Here is a 25426-nt window from a genome sequence, read left to right on the forward strand (position 1 = left end):
ACTGATATCCCACTGCAGATGGGCGGAAATCCCACGACAGCTCCTCCGCCCTCCAATTAATTGGGGGGAGGTTTTTGCCACCACTGGGAGACAGGCGTGGGGTCTCCCCCTGGTTTCAGTAGGTCTGGCCAACATGGTTTCCACCGTGAGGGGCTGCATTAAACCCAGCCCATGCTGTTTCCCCAAAATCATAACATCAGCAGAAAGAAAGCAGCTTGGACTACTATGAAACTGTTACAGTATTTTTCCCCCCACACATGTCTGCTCTAAGACGTTTTCATTTAAACTAAGAAAAGACATTAATCTTTCTTCTAAAGTTAATTGGAAAGGGGAGTACTTTTTTGGTAAACTAGCATTAAAAGCACAGTGTGAAATGTTGTTGCCGAGGAGAAAGTTTTCTCATAGATTTCAGCCAGTAGAGGGTAGCAGCTTCAAACTTTGAAGGTGGATATTGTTAAGCATCAGAGAGTGATGATGAAAGGGCTCAATTGCAACCACGTTTCGACTGTGACAAGGAAACCAATAAAATTCCAGTACGATTCTGAAATAATTCTTTGAAATAATATCTAAACTTACACTTCTTTAGCATCTTTGCTGTAAGAAAACATTGAAAATGCTTCGGAAGCGAATGAATCCTTTGGAAAATCCAAAAATAAAATGTAATATTTGTATAACACGCAAAAAATGCAGAACAGATTTTTACTGTATGTTACTTCTACATTCATAATACTTCTCACGCTGAGAATGCTGGACGTCAAGTGCAAAAAAGTAGAATTATTCCAAAGTCTTTACATTCTTCCTTTAGTGTTACTTGGATCTTCAGTTAATGACGTTTTATTTCCCCTATTAGATTTATATTCAATCTCTTTGGTTAGAAAGGGCATGGATACTTATACTCATGGTCCCCATGACATCGTATCATGTTCCTGAAATTAGTCAGCATTCGGTTAATAAAATAAAGTGAAAACAGTGAGAGTGAGACTTTGATTCTTAAACCAAGGGCCCTTAGACAGCACCTTCCAAACCCACGACCACTACCATCTAGAAGGACAAGGGCAGCAGACACATGGGAACATTGCCACCTGGCAGTTCCCCTCCAAGCCGCTCACCATCCTGACTTGGAAATATATTCACTGTCGCTGGGTCAAAATCCTGGAGCTCCCTTTCTAACAGCACTGTGGGTGTACCTACACCACATGGGTTGTAGCGGTTCAAGAAGGCAGCTCACCACCACCTTCTCAAGGGTAATTAGGGATGGGCAATAAATGCTGGCCCAGCCAGCGAAGCCCACATCCCGTGAATGAATAAAAAAAAACATGGTCAGTCAGTCTGCTGAAGTTAGCCAACATCAAATCTAAATGGTTGCCACAGTAAAACAATGGTTAGACTCAGCGAGGTTAGCGCTGTGCGCGCACACACAAACACACAAGAGAACCTTTGTAACCTGTTTCAGCCTCTCGGAAGACAACCATATTTATGTAATTATAAGTTTGCTGAAGTGTACAACTGATGAATCAATTTACACTTGGTTTTGGATTTATTTTTTTAAAGTGTGATTTTTTTTGTCTGGGCTGTTAAATTAGAACGATTATATTTATTTAAATGGAAGTGGGGCTTTCTCGGTAACTTTCATGATTGTGATTAACCGACGGGAGTTTGGTCTGGCAGTCTGCATTTTATTGCTTTGGGAGTGATCGGCAGTCAGTTTGCTCCCTGATCTCGCTTTTTCTTTTCGGGGTGGGTACAGTCTGTCTGGGCTGGTCCTCCTCCGGGCTCAGCTGTTGTATAAAAGCTGCTTTTTCTCCTGTCCAGTCCAATTTCACTGCTGCGAAGGTGGTACAGCAGCCAAGATGAAGCTTTTATTTTTAAGCACATTCAGCCTCTTTGTTTTAACATCCTTTGACCAAGCCGAGTCTTCTTACTATGACAAAATACTGACTCACAGTCGAATCAGAGCAAAGGATAAGGGGTAAGTAAATACATTTAGTTTTCAACTGAATATAAAAGTAACATAAAACAATGAAAATATACATTGCGAATATGTGTACAATAAAAATCTACTTGCAGCAAACAGCACTTACCAACTTTAAAATGAACTTCCGAGACAGTTTCAATGTTAAAACTTTTCAGACTAATTTAGCAAGTGGCTTTAACGTGCCTCCTGCAAACCACCCTATTCATTCTTTAACATTATTACATTGCTTCAATCGCTCTGTTCCCTTCATTTTCTTTTTTGTTGTTGTTTGCAGACCTAATGTGTGTGCCCTTCAGCAAGTGGTTGGGACTAAAAAGAAATACTTCAGCACTTGTAGGAACTGGTATCGAAAGTCCATCTGCGGCAAAAAAGCGTAAGTTCCATCGCAACCTTTCACTCACAATTCAGGAGCAGGATAATGAAATGTAATTACAGTTGGCTTACTCTGAAACTTTGTAGCCAGCTGCAAACTTATTGTGTCACGGTTCCGAATTGGGGGAAACAGATGGATGGATTTACACTTGGATTAGGATTTATAAATACATTTTTTAAAAGTGTGAATTTTGAGCCTGGTTTGTTTGGTTGGATTTTTTCGATCGGAATCTATTGCATTAAAAACTTGGATTATAAGAAAGTTTATTGTCTTGATTGCAGAACAGGTCGATTTCACTTTCTCGATGGATATTGCATTACCAGAGTCAGCTAGGGATGTTTTGAAATTTGGAAATCGGGATATTTAAGAGGTGCCACAGATTGGGAAAAGGGATGAGACCCCAATTAACATTAGTTGAACTTTTCTGGAGCCAGGTATTCGAATGACTTTGATATTTTGTAAATTTAAAAACCGTGGGCTTTCCCCATGTTACATGGGGTCACCACAATACTGGTCGATCGCCCTTCTCCATCTCCAGTAGTATCAACCTTCATGTCTGAATTTGGCAGGTGGTTTTACAGCCTCATGCCCCTTCTGCCACTCACCCTCCCCATTTATCTGGACTGGAAGCCAGCACTGATACATGCTGGCTTGCCTGCACCAGTGGCTGGGTACTTCCATGGCCAACAAGTGCTGGCGTGGGACTAGAACCCAGAACATTGTCAATCAGAGGCAGGAGTGTATTGCCTGAGCCACCAGACCCCCAGAATTTAAAAACTCATTTCCCTATCAATAAAAAACTCTCTTCAAGTGTGATTACCAAGTCTTATTTGCTGACAGCTAACCTATGACAAGAGCCTGTTTATACTGGTAAAAGAAGATTTCGACAGGAATTTCCACATGAGCGGAGCAACTTTAAGGAAAGTTTGGGATATATAGTACCTGGCATTAAATCATAACAACTTGCAGTTATATAACACCTATGATGCTGGGGGTGGAGCGGGCATGGGGGCGGTGGTGGGAATCGCACCACAGAGATGTGGTCAAAAAATGGATGCTTGAACCAAAATAGAAGATATTAGGAGGGTCAAACAAAAACTTGGTCGAAGAGGTGAGGTTCAAAGGTGGAGCTGGGGAAGGAATTCCAGAGCGCATAGTCTTGGTGGCTGAAGGCACAGCTGCCAATGATGGGATGAAAGCAGGAAGGCATTTCTGGAGGTGCAACAAGGCAAGAGAATACATAATGCACAGGAGGATACTGATCAGTGTGAAGGAACAGAGGGACCTTGGATTGTATACCCATAGATCTTTAAAGGTAGCGTGGCAGGTCAATAAGGTAGTAAGGAAGGCATAGTGACATGCTTTCCTTTATTTGAGGAGGCATAGAGTATAAGAGCAGGGAGGTTATGCTAGAGCTGTATACAGCACTAGTTAGACTCCAGCTTGAGTACTCCATACAGTTCTGGTCACCACATTGCAAGAAAGATGTGAATACACTGGAGAGGGTGCAAAAGAGATTTGAAAGCATATTGCCAGGCCTGGGAAGTGTTAGCTATGGGAAAAGATTGGATAGGCTGGGGTTATTTTTCTTCGAACAGAGGAGGCTGAGGGGTGACTTAATTGAGGTGTATAAAATTATGAGGGGCTTAGATAGAGTGATTAGGTATTATCTATTAACTCAGCAGAGAGGTCAAAAACTAGGGAGCATGGATCTAAAATAATTGATAGAAGGATTAGAGGGGAAATGAAGAAACATTTTTTCACCCAGAGGGTGGTAGGGACCTGCAAATCACTGGCTGATAAGGTGGTGGAGGCAGAAGCACTCACCATATTTAAGTTCTTGTATGTCTCCTTGAAGAGCCTTGACCTAGAGCTATGGACCTACTGCAGGAAGGTGGGATTAGGCTGGGCAGCTCTTTGTCAACCAGCAGGGACACAATGGGCTGAATGGCCTTCATCTGTGTCATAAGTTTTCTATGATTTCTCGAATGTCAAAATCAGAGGAACTGAGAGTTTGGGTGAGGGGAGGTAGAGTTGGGAGGTTACAGAGATAGGGATAGACATAGCCATGGAACAAATTAAGAACAAGGATGAAAATTTGAAATTTGAAATATTGGGGTCTGAGAGAGTTGCTAATCCCCTTGGAATGTCCAGGAGTTTCCTGGAATGAACAGTCAACATTCTGAATGACGCTACTGGCAAACCTGGAGAAATGTTAGGTCGTGCATTGGTTCATACTTGGCCACCAATTGTGTATTTGTTGGTTAGTATCATGCCCATCCCAATTAAGGTCTACCAAACTCACATCATAGCATCTAGACAATTGTTTCTGTATTTTGCAACACTAGTGAAAACATCAATCAACTTGTGATGTGGTTTGGACAAAGTCCACAGTACATACCAAAGGCTTTTTTTTCTCATTTTATATCTGTCTGTTAAGTGTAACTGAAATAATCATAACCAGAAGTGCATAGTAATTTTCAAAAGCATGATATATTATGCTACTGATTTCTAGTCACTAAAAAGGTACATATCACAAAAGGAAGATGGAACTATAATAAGCTGGCAAATACTCACCACCACTTTCTCAAGGGCAATTAGGGGTAGGTAATAAATGCTGGCCTCGCCAGCAATGCCCACATCCCATAAATGAATTAAAATGTCAGCACATCTAATTTTAACTTTTTTATTATGAACTTTGAACAAGGTGAGAGTTGGTAGTGCTAAAGAGAGGAACGCTTTCTTTCTTAGGCACCCAGCCAACCAATCAGATGAGGTATAATAGTTAAATCAACTTCTAATGACCAATACCCAAATGAGGGAATATTATAAACATTTAAAGGTAGACCATTAATTTCTGTTCTATATTTTGAGATTAATTAATGTCATGCAATTGGATGTCATGTGATTGAGTCTTCAAGATAGACCCAACCAAAGTTGGCATTCCAAGTGATTGGTAGTCAGTGTAGGTCAACAAGTAATGGGCAAGCAGGACCTTGTATGGAATAAGATACAGGCAACCGGACTTTGGATGAACTGGAGTTTATTGAGGTGTAGAAAGGGAGGTTGGCTGGAATATTGAAACTGATGAGTCTGGAGATGTCAAAGGCATGGATGAGCTTTCAGTGGTAGATAGGCTGATGTAGCAGTAGAAGCGCCCAGTTGGTCTAAGTTGGTCTATGTAATAGACCACCTTAGACCAACTGCTCTGCCTGTGCCTTTATAATGAATCATTAAGACTGAAAAATTACTGTTTCCAATAATAGTGGATGAATGCTTAACATGTTTACATGGCATTTCCCTGCTAATTTTACACTGCATTTAAAATAAACAGGTTAACTAATCTTGCCAACAATACTCTCTTGTCCTAATTGTTCAGAGTCCATAGTGAAATTGTTCTAGTGCATTCAGTACTTGTCTTTATAACTAAGGTGTGTTAAAACTTCCTGTTTGGTGAAGTGATTTGAGCTTCAGACCAACATGAACTGGGAGTGTAAACCTACCTGTCTCCAGGGAGAAGTGGAATAACACCCCTCAAACCAAACAGTCTCAATTTCCTTTAATTGAACACTGCATGGAGTATAAATCCAATGTGGTGTCAAACCTGGTTTACAAAGCAAATGTGCACACCCACTTAGCCTCAGTTAAATGTTCATGGAATGAAAATCTACCCATCCCATTTTCTAAGCATTTAAATCTTAAGTGCTCTGCCCGTACCTTTATCTTGAATAAAGTTCCCTCCTGTGAGGATGCTACCAGTTCCTGCAATAAATGCAACTTTGTCTAGTTGGAACCCAAATATTGTGAATGGGTTTTAACAATACGATGATAAAACCAAATATGCATTGAAATAAAGCAATGTTTAGCATATTGAGGTAAAGATGGAAATACAACTCCGGTTGAATTGATTGTCTTGATCCCCAGATGTGATCCGCATCTCCAAGAGGTTGTCTCACTTTCCCTGTGATTTTGCTATATATGAGCCTATGAAAGAGGTATCCCACTACACCGTATACTTGGAGAATTGACCCCAATAAACACAGGCTAGTGCAAAACTAAATATTAAAAGTGCCCTAAAAAGTTTTGGCAACATACTGTTGAATCATTTTCAGTCTTATGTAGAAGGCAATACTCCCTCAGAACAATAATTTTTCAGGATGTAAAGGTGTAAAGCACAAGTAGTATGCATAGACAACAGCAAGTGTAGTTCACTGAACCCAGACTGACACATATTCAGCAATATAATACGATCTGATGATTTGGCACTGTACTGTATTAATACAAATCTTAGGTAGCTGCAGCATCACTGTATCGCAACACATGCTAAACTCCTTCAAGGAATGTAACAAACTAATGTCAATATATCAGATGTATGCACATATTCGGGGGCAGGTGGTGGCATAGTGGTATTGTCACTGGACTAGTATTCCAGAGATCCAAGCATTGTTTGAAATTTAAACCAGGCAGCTTGACCCTGATTGGTCAAGGCATTGCCCTGAGGAATGAGTCAGCTAATGGCTGTCACTTGTTTAGCTGAAGCAAGCACAATGTGCATGTTCTTTCTGTCTGCAAAGAACAGTTAGCTGCTTGACAGTTAACTGTTATTCACCATCACTGGTGAATTCTCCATGGCAAGGCCACTTGCCAACCAATCAGCACTCTCTTCACATCCAGTGTAAATTGTTGTTTTTCCCCTGATATTGGTATTCTTGTGCAGGTCCTGATGAGTGCAAGATGAAAAGCTCAGACGTGTCTCTCTTCTCAGCAATAATCTGCACACGGTGTGGTTTTAGAAGACTGAGGTGCATAGCTCAAGGCTTCAAAGCCTCAATGGCTTTGGTTCATAAACTTTATACTGAGCTTTTACGCTATCAATTTGATTGATTAAACAAAATTAAAGTATGTCGACATGTTGCTTTTTTTCTAATATTGACAATGTATGTTATGACTTCCGACTAATTAAGGAGTTCCTAAACTGTTTCTTCATAAAGGCATTAGTATTAAGTCAAATTCAAAGACATGTAAACAATTCCTTGTAGTTTATAGTCATTGAAATCAAAGCAAGCATATTTTTTTGACCTATGTGTAAAAAGTTTAAACTGCCAATCAAGTTATTATCCCATATAACCATACTTTCAACAATGCATTGAAGCAACAAGCAACTGTGTTATGCATATTGAATTTCTTAAAAACTAGAAATTAAAATAATTATGCAATAAATCATACTTGTGAAATGCACTCTTAGTCAGGGATTCAGTACTGAGACAAAACTCTGAGATAGTTCTCTGTCCCTCTCCCACTTTGACCTCTCTGTCCTTGGCCTCCCACACTGTTCCAATGAAGGTCAACATAAGTCTAAGAACAGCATCTCATGTTTTGATTAGGCACCTTACAGCTTTCTGGACTCAACACGGAGTTCAACAATTTAAATTCGTTACCTCTCCTCCCATTTATTTACTGGATTATTTATTGTTTCAAACTGCAGCTGTTTTTGATGATTCTGCTTTCCCCTTTTCCTCTGGTGCCATTTTATATTTCTTTGTCTTATTGTCATCTCTTTTTGTCTTATGCCATCATTCCTTGTGGCCTTCTTCTCCTACCCCCACTCTCTGCCTCTGTACCTGGTTAAAGCCAGTTACATCATTAACCTTTTCCACTTCTGAGGAAAGGGCATCGACCTGAAACGTTGATTTTGGGCGGAATTTAATGGTCACAGTGGCGGGCCCATCCACCAGCTGGAGAACTGGTGGCCATTTTTGTGAGTCCCATTGGGTTTAAACCCCAATTAGGCAGCCAACTGGCTGCCGCCAGGGTTCCTAACTCCACCAGGGACAATTTCTCACTGGACTTCCAGGTACGGGTCAGATGTCGCGCCTCCGAGAACTGCCAGCCAATCAGAAGCTGGTAGCTCTCCAGTACCGGCAGCGTCACTGGGAGTGATGGCCACTGCCAGTACTGTAGGAGGCCAGAAAATGAAGGTCAAATCTGGAGCCCCTGGACGAAGGTGAGTGAGGTGGGATCGCAAGGGCCAGTCAGTGAGGTCCCAGCAAGGGAGAGGCAGGAGTGGGTGGAGTGAGGGGGTAATTGTGATGGGAAGGGTGGTGTCTTCTTGAGGGTCCCTTCCTCCCTCCATTGGCACAGGATGCCCAAGTAGGAGGGACAACCCCGACCCCCAAGTTGCAGGTATGCCTGCCAGGGTTCACTTGGTAGTTTACCCACATGATGTGGCCCCCGCCCACTGCTGGTTGAATACCAGTGGCAGTGAAATGGTGCCCTTAACTGGCCACTTAAGGGCCTCAACTGACCTTGGGGCAGGAAGGTCATCCTCGATCCTTCCCATCCTAGGCTTAATTGGAGGGAGTCAGGAAAGCGATGGGGTTACCAACCCACACTTTCTATCCTATTTTACACCTCCCACACCCAGCCCACTTCCAGAGTCAGCATTAAATTTCCCCCTCTCTTTGTCTCTCCATAGGTGCTGCCAGACCTGCTGAGTATCTTCAGCATTTTCTGTTTTTACTTTAGGTTCCCAGCATCCACAGTACTTAACATTTCTATTCCTTAGTGAGCATTTGTAGCGAAGGCATTTAACTATTTCGGATTTCAAAGTGAAACTTAACCATCAAAGAAATAATTTTAACTAGAGCAGGAATCCGAAAGGAGAGAAAAGCAAAGCCAACTACCATGATGTGGATTACATGTGTGTGAATGTGAGGAGTATTATAGATAAAGTTGACGTGGTCCACTCGCAAGTTGCCATTTGGGGTTATGATATAATGGTTATCATGGAGACCTGGCTTCAAGATGGCCAGAAGTGGGAATTAAAAGTTCCTCGATCCAATTCATTCAGGAGTGATAAGGAAGGAAAAAGGTCAGGATGAGTGTGGCAGTAATGAACAAGGATGATATTATAATCCTACAGAGGGACAACATAATGGAAACTTTAAAGACTGAATCTATTTGATTGGAGTTCAGGAACAGAAAAGGAGCTGTTACATTTATGAGTGTTTACTATAGATCCCTGAAGAAGGAGAAGGAGGAATAAATGTGTGAGCAAATTTCTGAGAAATGTAAAAATAATAGAACAGTAATAGTAAGGGACTTCAGCTATCCTAATATAGAGAGGGAAAAATAGTACAAGGAGCAGAGAGAGAGAAGAATTTCTTAAAAGCATATAGAGGAACTTTCTTAATCTGTATATTTCTAGTTCAGTGAGAACAGAAACAGTGCTGGATCTAGTTTTTTTAAAGTAATTTGTGGGATATGGGTGTCACTGGCTGGGCCAGCATTTATTGTCCATCCCTAATTGCCTTTGATAAGGTGGTGGTGAGCTGCCTTCTTGAACCATTGCAGTCCATGTGGTGTAGTTGCACCCACAGTGCTGTTAGGGAAGGAGTTCCAAGACTTTGACACAGTGATAGTGAAAGAACAGTGATATATTTCCAAGTCAGGATGATGAGTGGCTTGGAGGAAAACTTCCAGGTGGTGGTGTTCTCGTGCTGCCCTTGTCCTAGATGGTAGTGGTTGTGGGTTTGGAAGGTGGTGTCTAAGGATCCTTGGTGAGTTTCTGCAGTGCATCGTGTAGATAATACACACTGCTGTTACTGTGTGTTGGTGGTGGAGGGAGTGAACCGTTTGTGGATGGGGTGCCAATCAAGCAGACTACTTTGTCCTGGATGGTGTCAAGCTTGAGTGTTGTTGGAGCTGCACTCATCCAGGCAAGTGGGGAGTATTCCATCCTGACTTGTGCCTTGTAGATGGTGGACAAGCTTTGGGAAGTCAGGGGGTGAGTTACTCGCCACAGTGGGACATCGAAAAAGGATAGAAGGGCAAAGAAAGAGCATGGGAAAAGATTAGCAGATAACCTAACCAGATACCTAACCATATGTTACAAACATGCAAAAATAAAAGATTGGTTAAAGGAATGGTAGGGATTAGAGATAGACAAGGATATTTTTTCTTGTGAACACAGACTCAGGGGTATGATGAGGTACTGAATAAGTGCTTGTACCTGTCTTCACAAAAGAAGAGGATGATAATGTCACAGTAAAGGATGGGGAGTAGAAATATTCAATGGCTTAAAATGGGTAGAAAGGAGGTTTTAAATAGGCTGGCATCACTCAAAGTTAATTATTCAGTCCTGGTGGGATGCATTCTAGCTTGCAGAGAGAAGCTAGGGTGATGGTAACAAAAGCATTGGCCACAATGTTTCAATCCTCCTTGTTTATGGGAGTGGTGTCAGAGGACCACTCCCTCTACAACAAAGGAAAGAGGGATAAACCTAGAAACTATAAGCCAATCTGTTTAATGTCAGTGGGGTGAGCGGGGGGGGAGGGGGGGAGAGGAATTATGAGGGACTTGTTATGGCATGGTAGATAGTAAGTACCAAGCTGCTCAAATCCCAGAGGGAAACTTGAAACAGCTACCAAAATGTTTTTTGCAATTTGTATAGTATGAGGAGTGGTTGTGAAATCAGGAAATGATGTCTCCAACTACATGTGATGATTTTATAGTAAAGTAAAAATGTATTTAAAAAAAGAAAAAAACAAATAAAACACAATGACACTAAAACACATGAATGGCTTCACACAGCAAACAGTACTTTAAAACAGTTCCACAAATCTTAACTTTATTGTCAAGAGCTAATTTTCCCCTTTTCTGTTCAGCAACTATCCTTGTAGATTTTAGAATCTATAGAAGTCCAGTAATTTTTACCACACAGTGCTTTTTCCATGGAGTACCCTCTGAGGCTGACAGCAACTGGTTCTTTCAATCTGGCCTTGTTCACACTGTCTTCTGGGAGTTCTGACCAGCTAGCCTGATGTCTTCTGGGAGATCTAAGCAGCTACCCCCTCAGGCTTCAGTATTTCCTTAAATGCATTCCTTACCTTTGATCTCTCTATTATCTCTACCAATCCCTTCAGAAATGCTTTCTTCTCAGAAATGATTATATTGTTCTTTACTTTGACTCTTAGTAAAAACAGACAAGCCCTATCTTTTTCTTATTTCCTTACACCTTTTTACAACCTGCATGTACCACCTTTGAACTAAAACAACTCGAGTCAAAACTATTCCTGCTATTGCTTTATTTAAAACTCTGATTGAAGTTCCACTTGGTCCATTAACATATCAAAACCACTGTTGGCTTTAGACCCTTGCAGTCACTCTAACTCTTAATCCAATTACCATATCTACAACCCAAACAGCCTGGCTTCCAATACATAAGAAAATATGCCAGGGTTATTACCAGAAGGAAAATATTACAATTTCTTGTTTTCTTGACAGGCCATTTTCAAAGATAAAATTACTTTTTCTTTGGAGAAATAAGAATTAATAAAGGACAACCAGCATAAATGTGTTAAAGGCAAATTGTTTCTGACTAACCTTATTAGGTTCCTTGATGAAGTAACAGGAAGGGGTGATGAAGGTAGTGCAGTAATGAATTCTATTCCAGAAAGTCAGTTGATACTTCCAGACCCAGTATCAGTAGTTGCACTGACCTTACTCTCCACTCTTTCACCCCTAATTGCCAGTCCATGAACCTCACTTCTTGGTGGTCATCTTGAATATTCAACCAATATTTAAACTTGTCAGCAACTTTGCATGCACATGCCATAATTGCTGCAGCCCTTCATTCACTGGATCCCTCTGATTCACCCAAGTACCCACTCTGAGCCTTTGGATATGGCAGCTCTGTCCAGTGTGTCATGATCGTTCACATCACTATTATCCAACCCTTGTTTTAACATATTTGGTTCCTTAGGACCTTCATCACAAAACACATGAGTATATGAAGTTCAATGTGCCTTTTTACAAGAGTGTGAGATTTGGTAATTAATTCTGATTAATTGTGAGGAATGCATCTAAACAGTTTGATTGACATGTTTGATAAATACTATCTTACCAACATGACCTATTACCATGCCAGGGCCTTTCTATTCCCTATTGCTCTCTGTTTTATAATACACCAAATCACCTGAGTTAAATTCTGTCTTAGGTGGTCTCCTGCAGTGCCAAAGTGCTCTCTGGATCTTTCCCGACACCTCAGCCTTGATGAAAGCCCTGTCTTCCTGTGTGTAAGTTATTCAAATGTGCAGAAGAAAATGAAACTAATTGTAGTGCTTTCTAGAGCAGGAGGACTACCACACAGCACAGAAGGCAATTTGGGATTTGGTCTATAAACTGATTAATAGGGACTGTACCATACACCCATCAGGAGTGAATTCTTTACATAAACTGCCCATGCCAGAGTGGTTGTCAACTTGCAGTTGATCAGCTAAAATTTTATGCAGCATTGCATCGTTCACCACAGGAATCCTTTCACAGAAAAACTTTCACAAAGAACTTTCAGCTGTGATATTCATGACCATGATATTCATGTTTTTGCACATGTTTCTTGACTCAGTGTTGGCAAATTCCCCTTCATTATCATTCGGAAACTTGTCTGGTGCCCCAAGTCCGATCCCTATTCATTTCTCCATGATTTGGTCTACAATAACCCTTTTTCCTTATTAAGTAGTATTGTAGAATGACTAAATCTGGCCACCAGGTCTATAAAATGTCAAATTAAAATATTTCTATTTTTGACCCACACCTTTAGATCCATGGCAAACACCTCGATAAAGTCATGTGCCAAATGAAGGCTTACAATAGGGCATGGCTGTGTCCTTTGATATTTAACAGGTTTCACGCTTTTCACTAATTTCTTATATTAGCCTCGTAAACTAGAACTCATTTAATTGCAGTGCTAGATAGTACTTATACTTCAGCAATATTTCAACCAATCTGCTCCACATGTTGTCAAAGTACAAAGACTATCTAGCACTGCAATTAAACGAGTCCCAGATTAACACATTCATTACAGGACTAAAACTCCTTGTGACCATTATAATTTGCTTGGATTCTCTGTTTCTTATCCTCTTCCTGAGAATTCTCTTCATCATGTGTCACTAAGAGGACCGTGCCTTTCCTCTTTGGGCGATCAATCACATAATGATACTTCAAGTCACACCTGAAGCACTTATTAATTGTTCCATTGGCATTCCTGGAATTCATTCGCCTATTGTTGCTGTTCCAATTCTGTCTTCTCTGGTGGTGTCCAGATCTGCTAAAGGTTCATCCTGATTCTGCTGTCTTTAATCCTTCCATTGTATTGATGTCTGTATCCAGTATCTGGACCATTCCAAAATCTGGCAAATATTGAATCCTCTATTTATTGTATTAGTGTGAAATGTCCCACTTACTCCATGAAGGCTAAATGAATGACTGTTTCCCTGGGAATTTATTTCAAGGAAGCAGATATCTGATCCAATAAGGTCTCCCTCTCCAAGAACCAAACACCAGTCAGAACCAGGAGCTTGTCATTAGGAGACAACTTTGCACAATTCAAAAATTTAAACGTTAGTGCTGATCCAGGAATCCCAAAATGGAACTTCATCAATCTTTAATGCAATCTTTTAAAGTTCATGATATATTCTTCCATGGAGGTCCCATCTGTTTTCTGAAATCTATCAGTCTGACTATGCCCCATAGGCACTTAACAAGCAACTTTCTTGTAGAATTCATCCAAAACCTCTAACTGAAGGCCCAAACCTTCAAAGCTATCCAACTGATGAACACCCAGCTTGTGGAATAGTTTACTTCTGATTTTACTTCTGGTCAAAGATGACAATGTTCCCCCTTTGGTAGGAATGTAACCCAAGTCCACATATCCAATTTATTCTTCCACTGGCCATATGGTTCAGACTCTGAGAACATTGGAAAGGCTGAAAGGATGACATGACAAGATTTCATGTTTTAAGGCTTTTACTGTACCTGGCCAAAAGCACTGTTGACTAAATATTGTTTTTGTAGGTGACTTATACTTTAAACTGAGAACTTTTCACTTTTACTTTTAACACAACTGAAAACCCACTTCACACTTTACACTGTCCCTTAAGTAGTCATTTGATTTTCTCAGACCTACTCCAAAGTGACTTTTAGTCCTGAGGGTTTACTTCTATTACTTTCCTTTCCCAGCCTGGTAACCTTTAACCCTAGAGTTGCCATTCACGGTGAGGGTTTTTTCCTGGTGAGTCTCCCCCTTGCACAAGCTAGGTGAATCTTCCAGTCTCATTTCAAATCCTCATGAATTTGGTCTTTTCAATTTGAGTGCAGCCCGCATCCCTGCACCATGAACCATAGAGACTTTCTGCCTCTAGCTGCTTCTTCTTTCCTGGATCCTGGCAGCCTAACTCTATCATTGAGTTTCAGGGATATCTTAGAAACCCTTCCTCTCTCAAAGCCCATCCACATCGCAGCGTGAATCACATGAGCCCTGCATCCAGATAGAAATGCTGATTATCTATCTTTGAGATCCCAACTCTCTATTATCATGGAAATAAATGGACAGTTTAAAGCTTAATTATATACAACCTGACACTTTCAACACCCTCCTGGGACTTTGAAAACTAGCAGTAAACACAAATGCTGCTGTAAATACTGTAAATACAAATGCTGTTGCTATTGCCTCCCAGTGTGAACACCCTGCATCTTCTTTCTAGAAAAATAATCTGGGCCTTCCTTTAATCCTTAACAATCCTCTCAACCAGGCCTGTTGTCAGGCAGACTTCAGAACAGGTCACATGACCCCTTTCATTTTACCCTAAATTAAAGACACAGTCCCAAAACATAACAACCTTATAAACATCATATTTATAACACCATTCGGATTATAGTTTTCTGTCTGAAAAATGTCTTCTTAGCTTCTAACCTTCATCTTTGGGCAACTAACCTCTGCTATCATGTTCTATTCCAGAAAGCCAATTGGTAAATAATGGATCTGGTGCCAATACTTACACAGTTCTTGAGCATTATTTACGGAGTTACACATTGCAAGCATACACTTCTTAACCCCAATAACCAAAGTTTTAGTCTGTGTCTACTTATAGGGGCTCAAGTGAATCCTCAGTAAATGCCCACTGACTGTATAAATTTAAACAGAATTAATATACAACTAACAGATGTCGTGTATACCAACTTTCAAGAGGCATGATAAATTATCATAAATCAGATTTATTCAGAAAATAGAAGCACATGTTTTTAGAGGGACAGTGGTAATGTGGGTATATAATTGGCTAAGGGTTGGGAGGCAGTGAGTGGTGATGAATAGAAGTTTTTCTGACTGAAGGAAAATATGCAGTGCTGTCCCCCACAGTTAAAAGATTGTGTAGGACACTTGGCTTTGCAAATCTAGGCTTTGAATGTAAAAACAAAGTAGTCACGCTTCACCTTACAAATCACTGGTTAGATCTCAGCTCAGGTATTGTGTGCAATTTGGGATAGCACACTTTAATAAGGATTATAAAGGCCTTTGAAGAGTCTAGAGGAAATTTACCAGAATGATAGCAAGGATGAGAGACATCAGTTATATGGGGAGATTGGAGAAGCTGGCAGTGTGCTTGTCAGAATAAAGAATGTTAAGGAGAGATCTATTAGAGGTGTTCAAAATTATGAAGGGTTTTGTTGGAACCAACAGGGAGAAACTGCTTCATCTGGCGAGTGGGTCGATAAACATAGGTCATAAATTTAAAACAATTGGCAATGAACCAGTGAGGATACATCTTTTCACACAGGGGGTTGCTAAGATTTGGAACGTATTACCTGAAAGGATGGTGGAATCAATTTTCTCAAGATCTTTCAAAAGGCAATTGGTTGATTTATTTGCAGTTATGAGGAAAAAGTGGGACTAAATTGGATAGTTCTTTCAAAGAGCCGCTATAGGTACGATAGACCGAATGATCTTCTTCTATCCCAAAAGAGTCTGTAATTTGATTTAGTGATATTGGAAATGTCTTAGGCAGCCATTTTTTTCCCTAAGGGCTGTATCTCCTTTATTTTTGAAAAACGTTTAATTGCCCTTATTGTGGGTGATTTTTCTGTGGGCAATTTCATTAAATAGAATATGTTAACAACCAAGAATCAGCCGTTTTCCATGCAGTTATTATAATGATCCTTTAATATTTCCCAAGCAACAAAGAAGTGCTTTAACATGAAGCATGTATTTGTTATATATAATGGCTCAATGAGAATGATGAAAACACTCATTTATCCAGTCTTACAATAATTAGATAAACATCTGTGAAATACAAAAAGATCTTGGGGGCTGTGTTTTTTAGCAAGCTGGAATCTAGTTCAGGCATGTGAGATGACGTCTTCGATGTTTTCAAGTTCCAATGATCGTAATTCTATTCCGAGTGAAAGGAGTACAAAAGTGCACAATTCAGCAATAATTTTTATTTTAATAATATCCCCATCCATCCCACCCTTAGAATTAAACCAAAAGGATAGGAAATATTAGGATATGAATTGTCTCAGTGGTGTACTAAAGGGTTCTTTTGTAAGCTTGTGGAAGAGGAAGGGGCTCAGACAAATGTAGATAGACTGTATCCTTTCCTTCGACCCATGACATACCAGACTGTAGAATGTTGGATACTGTCAGACCTTGACGAGCTGAAAGTTTTCTATCACTCTGAGATATCATCTTTAATCAGAATGAGCATTAAAAAAAAGACAATTAAGAAGGCAAAGAGTTTGCACAGTCCCGCGACATGACTTGGATCCCAATGTGCTGTGCCACACATGAGCAAGATAGAGATTCACATTCGTAATCTTGCACGAATCAAGTTCTCAATGTCAGCCATACGGTTGTGCAGGGGAGCCAACTAGGCAGTTCCCAACAGATACTGGAGAAAGAGGGGACAACTAGAGGAATTTACATCTTCAGTTACTTTCAGGTATGTCCTTACAGCATTGACAAAGGCCAGAAAGAAAAAACAAGGAAGGGGGATGGCAATAAAAAGATTGAAAATTTGGAGGTTCATGCTTCAAAAGAAAAATGAGTCGTATTGACACATTAAGGGGAGGAAAGATACAAGCTTGTATTCACACTTGCAAAAAGATTGCAGTGCTGATGTTGACTAGCTTAGGAAGGAGCCACAAAATGAGGTAAAGTACTCCATCGCTGGGAGGAACAATCAGCGGCCAAGCATTCCCGAGGGAGGCCTGTTCATCTCATAGTTTCTGATTATAAGGCATCATTACAGAAATTGAGGGATGGATAATCTGTCTGCCTATTCTTTAGGAGTAAAATTGTGCCTTTCACAGGATAAGAGAGTAACGAAAAGTGAATAGAGCCTACATTACCCATTTAGAGGAGGCTGAGTGGACAGCAATGTCACTCCTTGGCCCTATGTATTTTTAGAAAATATTTTTAAATTTACTTTGTGCAGAGCTTACTATTGAGTCTCAAGATAAAAAATTGCCTTTGTGGGAAAATGTGTCCAAGAGTTTTAGCTTTTGAAGAATCTGCGTTACTAACCCTTGATGTGGTAGTGTATATTTACATTAGATAACGCTGAAGAGCTGTGTACATGCAAAAGCTGGACTTTGTTAAGCCTTTGACATTTGGATACTGACATGATGGGAAATCAGCTTCGAGGCAGTTCCTGATTGTGTACAAATTATCTGTAGTTAAAAAATATATTGCAGCAGATAATGGAAATCTGAAATAAAAACAGATAGTGCTGGAAACAGTCAGCAGGTCAAATGTGGAGAGAACAGACAAGTTAACATTCCAGGCGTAACTATTCATCAGCCCTAACAATCAGATTAACATCAGCAAATGTTAGTTTTTGTGAAAATCAAGTGATTTATTTTAACTGCAGGCTAATCAGGGAGGTAAAAGTTCTTCATTGTTGAGATGGCACCTACTTTCTGGTTCACTGGGAATATTGACTTGTGACTGATAAGGAAACTCTAGCCTTGAGAGAGGTATTCCACCTGCTTCAGAGATAAGACACGATACTAATTCAGTCTGGCTCATTATATGGGCAGAATCTTCTGGCTGGCGTGCAGGTGGCGGAGCCCGCACACTAGTGCTTAAAATGTCGTGTGAGCGTCCCGACGTCAGCGTGCGGCATCGCGATATTTCAGTCGGCAGGCGCGTTATGCAGTGGGACGTGTGCCTGCCATTAATTAAAGGCCTCATTAAGGCCCTTAACTTGCCAATCATCGAGGATTTTGAGGGGCCCATGCGAACTTCAGCTCGGCGCAGGCGGGTAGGAGATTTTTGTACAAACCTCATCCAGTGGCGGGATGAGGTTTGATAGCGGTTTTTAAAAAGTTTAATAAAGTGTTTGTTTATTTCATTAATATGTCCCATCTCGTGTGACATTTTCACATGAGGGGGACATGTTAATGAATTTTTTATTGTTCTATTTTTTATATTTGCCAGCCTTTCAGCGATCTTCCTGAGACAGCACTTTGCCTCAGGGAGATGTGTGCTTTTGCCCGCGTGCAAGAAAGAGCGCATTCTGACAGTTGGGGAATCCCTCCCCCCCCGCAAGGCGTTTCCCGTCGGGCGGCCCTTAATTGGCCCACCCACTTAAAATGGCGGCAGGGCCTGTTTAGGCGGCGGCGATCAGCTGCCCGCTCACCACCGAGCTGGTGGGACCCGCCGGCCCAACAAGGGCAAAATTCTACCCATAAGTTTCTCTAATCATTGACATTGGTTGTTGTCCAGTGATTTCTCCAGAAGCAGTTCTGGGCTCGTATTCTGTAATGACCTCTGCTGAGATAATTTTCTGGTGCGCAGCCATTCAGTGGAACATATGGAATAGGCCACTTAGACTGCAGTCTGGTGATACTTTTTTCCCTTAAAAGTTTTTTACCAAGTGGAAATGTGTTGCTTATTGAACTTAATATTATGTCCCAAGTGTACAGATGCCTTGTAATCCTGGCTGGAAAGAATGTTTACTTTTCCAGATGGCTTCCTTCCAAAATGTAAATTCAGTTTCCAAAAGTCTCAATGCAGGAGAATTTCATTTCTGCTGGGAACAGGTAATGCAGGCAGTAGTTAGTCGGACTGTAATATTTTGAAGCCACGTATGCATTTGCCTTTATTGCATTTACTGGGCCATCACAAATGAAGCCCAATAAATAAGCCTTACGCATGTCAGCCTGATTATACTGCTGCAAACAGGGGTGTTCCACTTCCTTCGAAAAGTCACACAATGTACGCAAACACTACATTCCTAAGTTCTATGTATGATACAGCATGTGCATACATAGGGACACTCAAAAGCTGCAGATCATTCCTACCAATCCACTGCTCAGGAATTCAAAGTCCAAAGTGTCACTTCAGTCGTTAATTGTATTGGTTTATTTTCTGATAACTTTCATACAGTGCGAAGTGGTTTGCTTTGACACAGGTAAGTGTAACACTTGTTTTGGAGTTCCTATAAAAACAGTTATCTTCTCTGGTACCAAGCATACTGAGTATAGGGGTCTAGTGATTATGGCACCAAACTGGAAACCTAGAGGTCATAAGTTATGAAACTAAACTCAAATGGTCTGATAATTTGCTATCGATTTGTCACAATTTGAGAGTGGCAATCTCACAAGTAGGTCATGGTCCTGAATGGAATATGGAACAGATAAAATAGATGCAACTGCCAGCTGATACCCAACTAGTTTACTGATGCCCTTCAGGGCAAGGAACCTGCTTCCTGATCTAGCTGATCTGTGACCCTATTTTTCCAGGCTCTTCAGGGTGCACAGCAGTGGGCACATGTCAAGTGGAGCTGTATGAATGAGGCAGCAAAATACATTCCTGGCTTGCAGCCTCTTGCTTTGGTCGACTGCTTGTAGGAGTCTCCAGTGCAGATCATCCAAAGAAGATGGCACCATGCCATTACCTAACCAACCAGAAAGTCTGTGGGTTACCAGGGTAGTTGGAAAAATCAATGCTAGGACTCAGACTTTGGTTGTAATTTTGAACTTCTGAGTGCAAAACTAACACTATCAGATCAGTGGTAATACAGCCTGCTCAATTTCCTATTCCATACCATTGAAACCAGTTTTACATCCACACCATGGTTAAAAGTTACTGCCATTATTTACTCCACCATCCCCTCCCTCACCATCCCAGCCCAATCATTTTTTTTTTGTCCAACAGGCTGCCAATAATTCCAATGCCTGAGAAACGGCCATGGGCCTGAGAAGCTTGTAGCTGCATCTAATGCTTATCTGTTCCATATTCCATTCAGGATCATGACTCACTTGTGAGATTGCCACTCCTAAATTATGTATTGTGCTCATGGGGCATAACCCATATCGCACTGCTGGTCATCACATACCTGCTATTTGAACTATTTTTGTCAACTATTTTTGAAAAGATATATAACATTTTTATATTAGTTATGTGGAAGTACAACATCTTCAATACCATTATAATGTAATATGAATTTCCGTACTGTCAGTCTTAGCTCAGTTGATAGCATTCATTGCCTTTGAGTTAGAAGATTATGGGTTCAAATCCCACTCCAGTGATTTAAATATAATCTGGACAGACACTTCAACATAGCATTGAGGGAGTGCTATGCTGTCTTTTGGATGTGCAGACTGACAACAAATCAATCCATATAATAGAAGTTAGAAGTTGCAATGCCTGGTTTACACCTATGCCAAGGGTCCAATATGGCAGGTGGCATGCATATGCTCATTCCTCATTGGAAATGCGCCACTTACCATATTGGTAAAGGCTTTTCCATTGGCATTCACGGAAAATGCCTGAAATGGCTGTCAGAAATATGCATATACAAATGTGAAACATAATGCATGTTTGATACCGCTTGCAATATCTGATTGCAGCAGTCTTCAGCATGCCCCCTATTGTGGTTAGTTTCTTCAAGTATTTGGCAAATGAGCAGGCCTTCAGGGACCATTGGGAGTGCCACAAAAAGGTAAGTTTGAATTTTTTGAACTGTAGAGATTAAAGAAGAAGGAATACTCCTCCAAGCTTCATGTTAAATCTACAGGCCCCTGATAGTCACCACTCAACTCCCACCCCTACCATTTGCATGCCTCCACATCCAGGATGGTTGTCTGGATATTGGCTGGCATGTGAGAAGGACAAATTTACACCCCTTGTGTGACCCTGACCTCTCTGGCCATGACCTCTGGGGTAGACCGACTCTGCTCAGCTCACCGGCAATAAAGAAATGAGGCCAGCGATACCAGTTGGCCATGGTCCTGCTGCTAGAAGACACATGCTGGCCCAATTCCTTGATCCAGACAAATGGCAGATGTGGCACATTTATTTTCTGCGTCTTCTAAATCAAACACCAGTTGAAAAAATAAAGCATAGGGAGCACCACATTACCTCGATCTTCCCACAATAACATTCAGTTGTCTGGAATGTGACATGTCAGTGAACCTAATCAATTACTGTTAAATGATTGCAAAGAAGTCTCATTTGTTTGCACACTTTAACATTGATCTTTCTTTACATCACTTGGCTCCACGGTAAAGTTATTTGTCTCCTACCCCGGTTAGCCAGCAGCTGCCTTTTCTTTCTTCATCAGGTTAGCAGCTGTTCCGAATTAGGCATGTGCTCGTGTATATAGCAATTAAAAGTGGCCTGATTTGGCTTTGTTGTGCAGGACAAACTCCCACCTGCAGGGTGTAGATTTCAATTTGCTTTGCAGCAGCGTAACATGATTCACAGGCTTGTGCAAACAGTCAGGTGCAGTCACAGTGGACCTGAGGACCCCCGGTTGTCTTAATTCCAAACATGTTCAATCTGCAAACGTGCTATCTGATGTCTGTTCAACGAAATCCTGTCTGGCTTTCTGCTGTAGACATAATACACACTTCTATTTGTTGTATGGCTAAAATGATTCAATGGAATGACTCAATTGCTCTTTCTTTCGCAGTCGCTAATGTATTGAGTGCTTTACTGCTACCAGCTGTATTGACTCTAAAATAAATAACTCACATCGTCTAAAATTTGCATGTGGATTATCAACGGTGATGAACGTTATTTCTCGATCCTCCGATGTTGGGGGATCATAAATGTGGTGGGAAGATTTCTTCGATTTGCTGTTTCTAGTGAAATCATAAACTTGGTATTTTTACAATGATTTTACTGGAGAGAATAAACACGGGAAATCTTCCTGCTGTGTTTATGTTTAAAGTCACACGTGGAAACCAGGGGAAATATTTTCCCAGTACGTTCTGCTGCATTATTTATTAACTTTTTGTTAAGGGCTGCAATCTCAGGCAGCATCTTTTGTGAGGCCAACTTCAGCAATGGTCTGAAACTCTGCATTACAGTGAGATGGTATATTGGTACCTATGTCTTACACAATGAGTTGCAGATTTCAAATAGACCATGCTGAGCAGTTCAACAGTAGAAACCAGGTATTTCCCTGTATAGTTCCATTATGACTGCAGAGAGAGAATGATGCTGAGTTCAGCTATTGAAATGTCCTCCAGCTTGGCAAGCTGTAAATGGGAACTGACTGACTAAATCCTGACTGTGACTTTGTAGAATTTATTTATGGGTTGTAGGCTTCACTGGCTGGGTCAGCATTTATTGCCCATCTCTAGTTGAGAAAGTGGTGGTGAGCTGCCTTCTTGAACCGCTGCAGTCCCAGTGGTGTTGGTACACCCACAGTGCTGTTAGGGAGGAAGTTCCAGGGTTTTGATCCAGCAACAGGGAAGGAACGGCGATATATTTCCAAGTCAGGATGGTGAGTGTCTTGGAGGGGAACTTCCAGGTGGTGGTGTTCCCATCCATCTGCTGCCCTTGTCCTTCTAGGTGGCAGTGGTTGTGGGCTTGGAAGGTGCTGTCTAAGGAGCCTTGGTGAATTCCTGTAGTGCACCTTGCAGATGGTACGCACTGCTGCTACTGTGCGTCAGTGGTGGAGGGAATGAATGTCTGTGGGTGTGGTGCCAATCAAGCGGGCTGCTTTGTCCTGGATGGTGTCAAGCTTCTTGAGTGTTGTGGGAGCTGCACTCATCCAGGCAAGTGAGGAGTATTCTGTCACACTCCTGACTTGTGCCTTGTAGATAGTGGACAAACTTTGGGGAAATCAGGAGGTGAGTTACTTGCTTCAGGATTCCTAGTCTCTGACCTGCTCTTGTAGTCAAAGTGCTTATATGGCTAGTCCAGCTCAGTTTCTGGCCAATGGTAACCCCCAGGATATTGATAGTGGGGGATTCAGTGATGGTAATGCCATTGAACGTCAAGGGGCAATGGTTAGATTCTCTCTTGTTGAAGATGGTCATTGCCTGGTACTTGTGTGGTGTAAATGTTACTTGCCACTTGTCAGCCCAAGCCTGGATATTGTCCACGTCTTGCTGCATTTGGACATGGACTGCTTCAGTATCTGAGGAGTCGCGAATAGTGCTGAACATTGTGCAATCATTAGCAAACATCCCCACTTCTGACCTTATGATGGAAAGAAGGTCATTGATGAAGCATCCTAACCCTAACCCTAACCCTAAGTTGAGCCAAGGACACTACCCTGAGGAACTCCTGTAGTGGTGTCTTGGAGCTGAAATGACCACTAACAACCACAACCATCTTCCTTTGTGCTAGTTATAACTCCAAGTTTTCCCGTTGATTTCCATTGACTCCAATTTTGCTAAGGCTCCTGATGCCACACTCGGTCAAATGCAGCCTTGATGTCAAGGGCAGTCACTCTCACCTCACCTTGGAGTTCAGCTTTTTTGTCCATGTTTGAACCAAGGCTGTAATGAGGTCAGGAACTGAGTGGCCCTGGCGGAACTCAAATTGGGCGTCAGTGAGCAGGCTATTGCTATGCAAGTGCCGCTTAATAGCTCTGTTGAAGACCCCTTCTATTACTTCACTGATGATCGAGAGTAGATTGATGGAGCGGTAATTGGCCAAGTTGAACTTATCCTGCTTTTTGTGGACAGGACATACCTGGGCAATTTTTCACATAGTCGGGTAGATGCCAGTCTTGTAGCTGTACTGAAACAGCTTGGCTAGGAGCGTGGCAAGTTCTGGAGCACATCTTCAGTACTAGTTCCGGGATATTGTCAGGGCCTTTGCAGTATCCAGTGCCTTCAGCTGTTTCTTGATATCACGTGGAGTGAATCGAATTGGCTGAAGACTGCCATCTGTGATGCTGGGGACCTCCGGAAGTGGCCGAGATGGATCATCCACTTGACAATTCTGGCTGAAGATTGGAGCGAAAACTCAGCCTTATCTTTTGCATCGATATGCTGGGCTCCCCCATCATTGAGGATGGGGATATTTATGGAGCATCTTCCTCCAGTGAGTTGCTTAATTGTCTACTGCTATTCACGACTGGATGTGGTAGGACTGCAGAGCTTAGATCTGATCCATTGGTTGTGGGATTGCTTAGGCCTATCTCTCACTTGCTGCTTATGCTGTTTGGTACTGGAGTAGTCCTGTGTTATAGCCTCAACAGGCAGACACCTCATTTTTAGGTATGCCTGGTGTTGCTCCTAGCATGCCCCCCTGCACTCTTCTTTGAACCAGGATTGATCCCCTGTCTTGATAGTAATGGTAGAGTGGGGTATATGCCGGGCAATAAGGTTACAGATTGTGTTTGAGTACAATTCTGCTGATGATGGCCCACAGCGCTTCATGGATGCCCAGTCTTGAGTTGCTAGATCTGTTTGAAATCTATCCCATTTAGCATAATGGTAATGCCACACAACACGATGGAGGGTATCCTCAGTATGAAAGCGGGACTTCGTCTCCACAATGAGTGTGCGATGGTCACTCCTACCGATACTGTCATGGACAGGTGTATCTACGGCAGGCAGGTTGGTGAGGATGTGGTCAAGTAAGTTTTTTCCCTCTTGTTGTTTCCCTTACCACCTGCCGCAGACCCAGTCTAGCAGCTATGTCCTTTAGGACTCATCCAGCTCTGTCAGTGGTGGTGCTATCGAGCCAATATTGGTGATGGACATTGAAGTCCCCACCCAGAGTATGTTCTGCGCCCTTGACACCCTCATTGCTTCCTCCAAGTGGTGTTCAATATGGAGGAGCACTGATTCATCAGCTGAGGGAGGGCAGTACATGGTAATCAGCAGGAGGTTTCCTTGCCCATGTTTGACCTGATGTCATAAAACTTCATGGGGTCCGGAGTCGATGTTGAAGTCTCTCAGGGCGATGTTGAGAACTCCCTCCTGACTGTATACCACTGTGCCACCACCTTTACTGGTATGGTGATGGTAGTGTCTGGGACATTATCTGT

At 41.7% G+C, this 25426-nt stretch overlaps 1 protein-coding gene across 4 annotated transcripts in view; it reads left to right on the top strand.

Moving 5' to 3' along the window:
• Positions 1 to 1722: 1722 nt before the first annotated feature.
• The window catches only part of LOC144682692 (periostin-like), a 100928-nt gene continuing 77224 nt past the window's right edge, over positions 1723 to 25426 (top strand). For 2 of the 4 annotated variants that reach the window (XM_078545287.1, XM_078545286.1), the window contains exons 1-2: positions 1723 to 1969; positions 2250 to 2348. In XM_078545287.1, coding sequence (XP_078401413.1) covers positions 1851 to 1969; positions 2250 to 2348 — 218 coding nt within the window. In that variant the 5' untranslated portion in view covers positions 1723 to 1850. The remainder of the gene's footprint in view (positions 1970 to 2249; positions 2349 to 25426) is intronic. The other 2 variants (XM_078545288.1, XM_078545289.1) reach the window with 2 other exon arrangements.

Source organism: Cetorhinus maximus, chromosome 7 (assembly GCF_964194155.1).
Source record: "Cetorhinus maximus chromosome 7, sCetMax3.hap1.1, whole genome shotgun sequence".
In the NCBI taxonomy this organism is placed as follows: domain Eukaryota; kingdom Metazoa; phylum Chordata; class Chondrichthyes; order Lamniformes; family Cetorhinidae; genus Cetorhinus; species Cetorhinus maximus.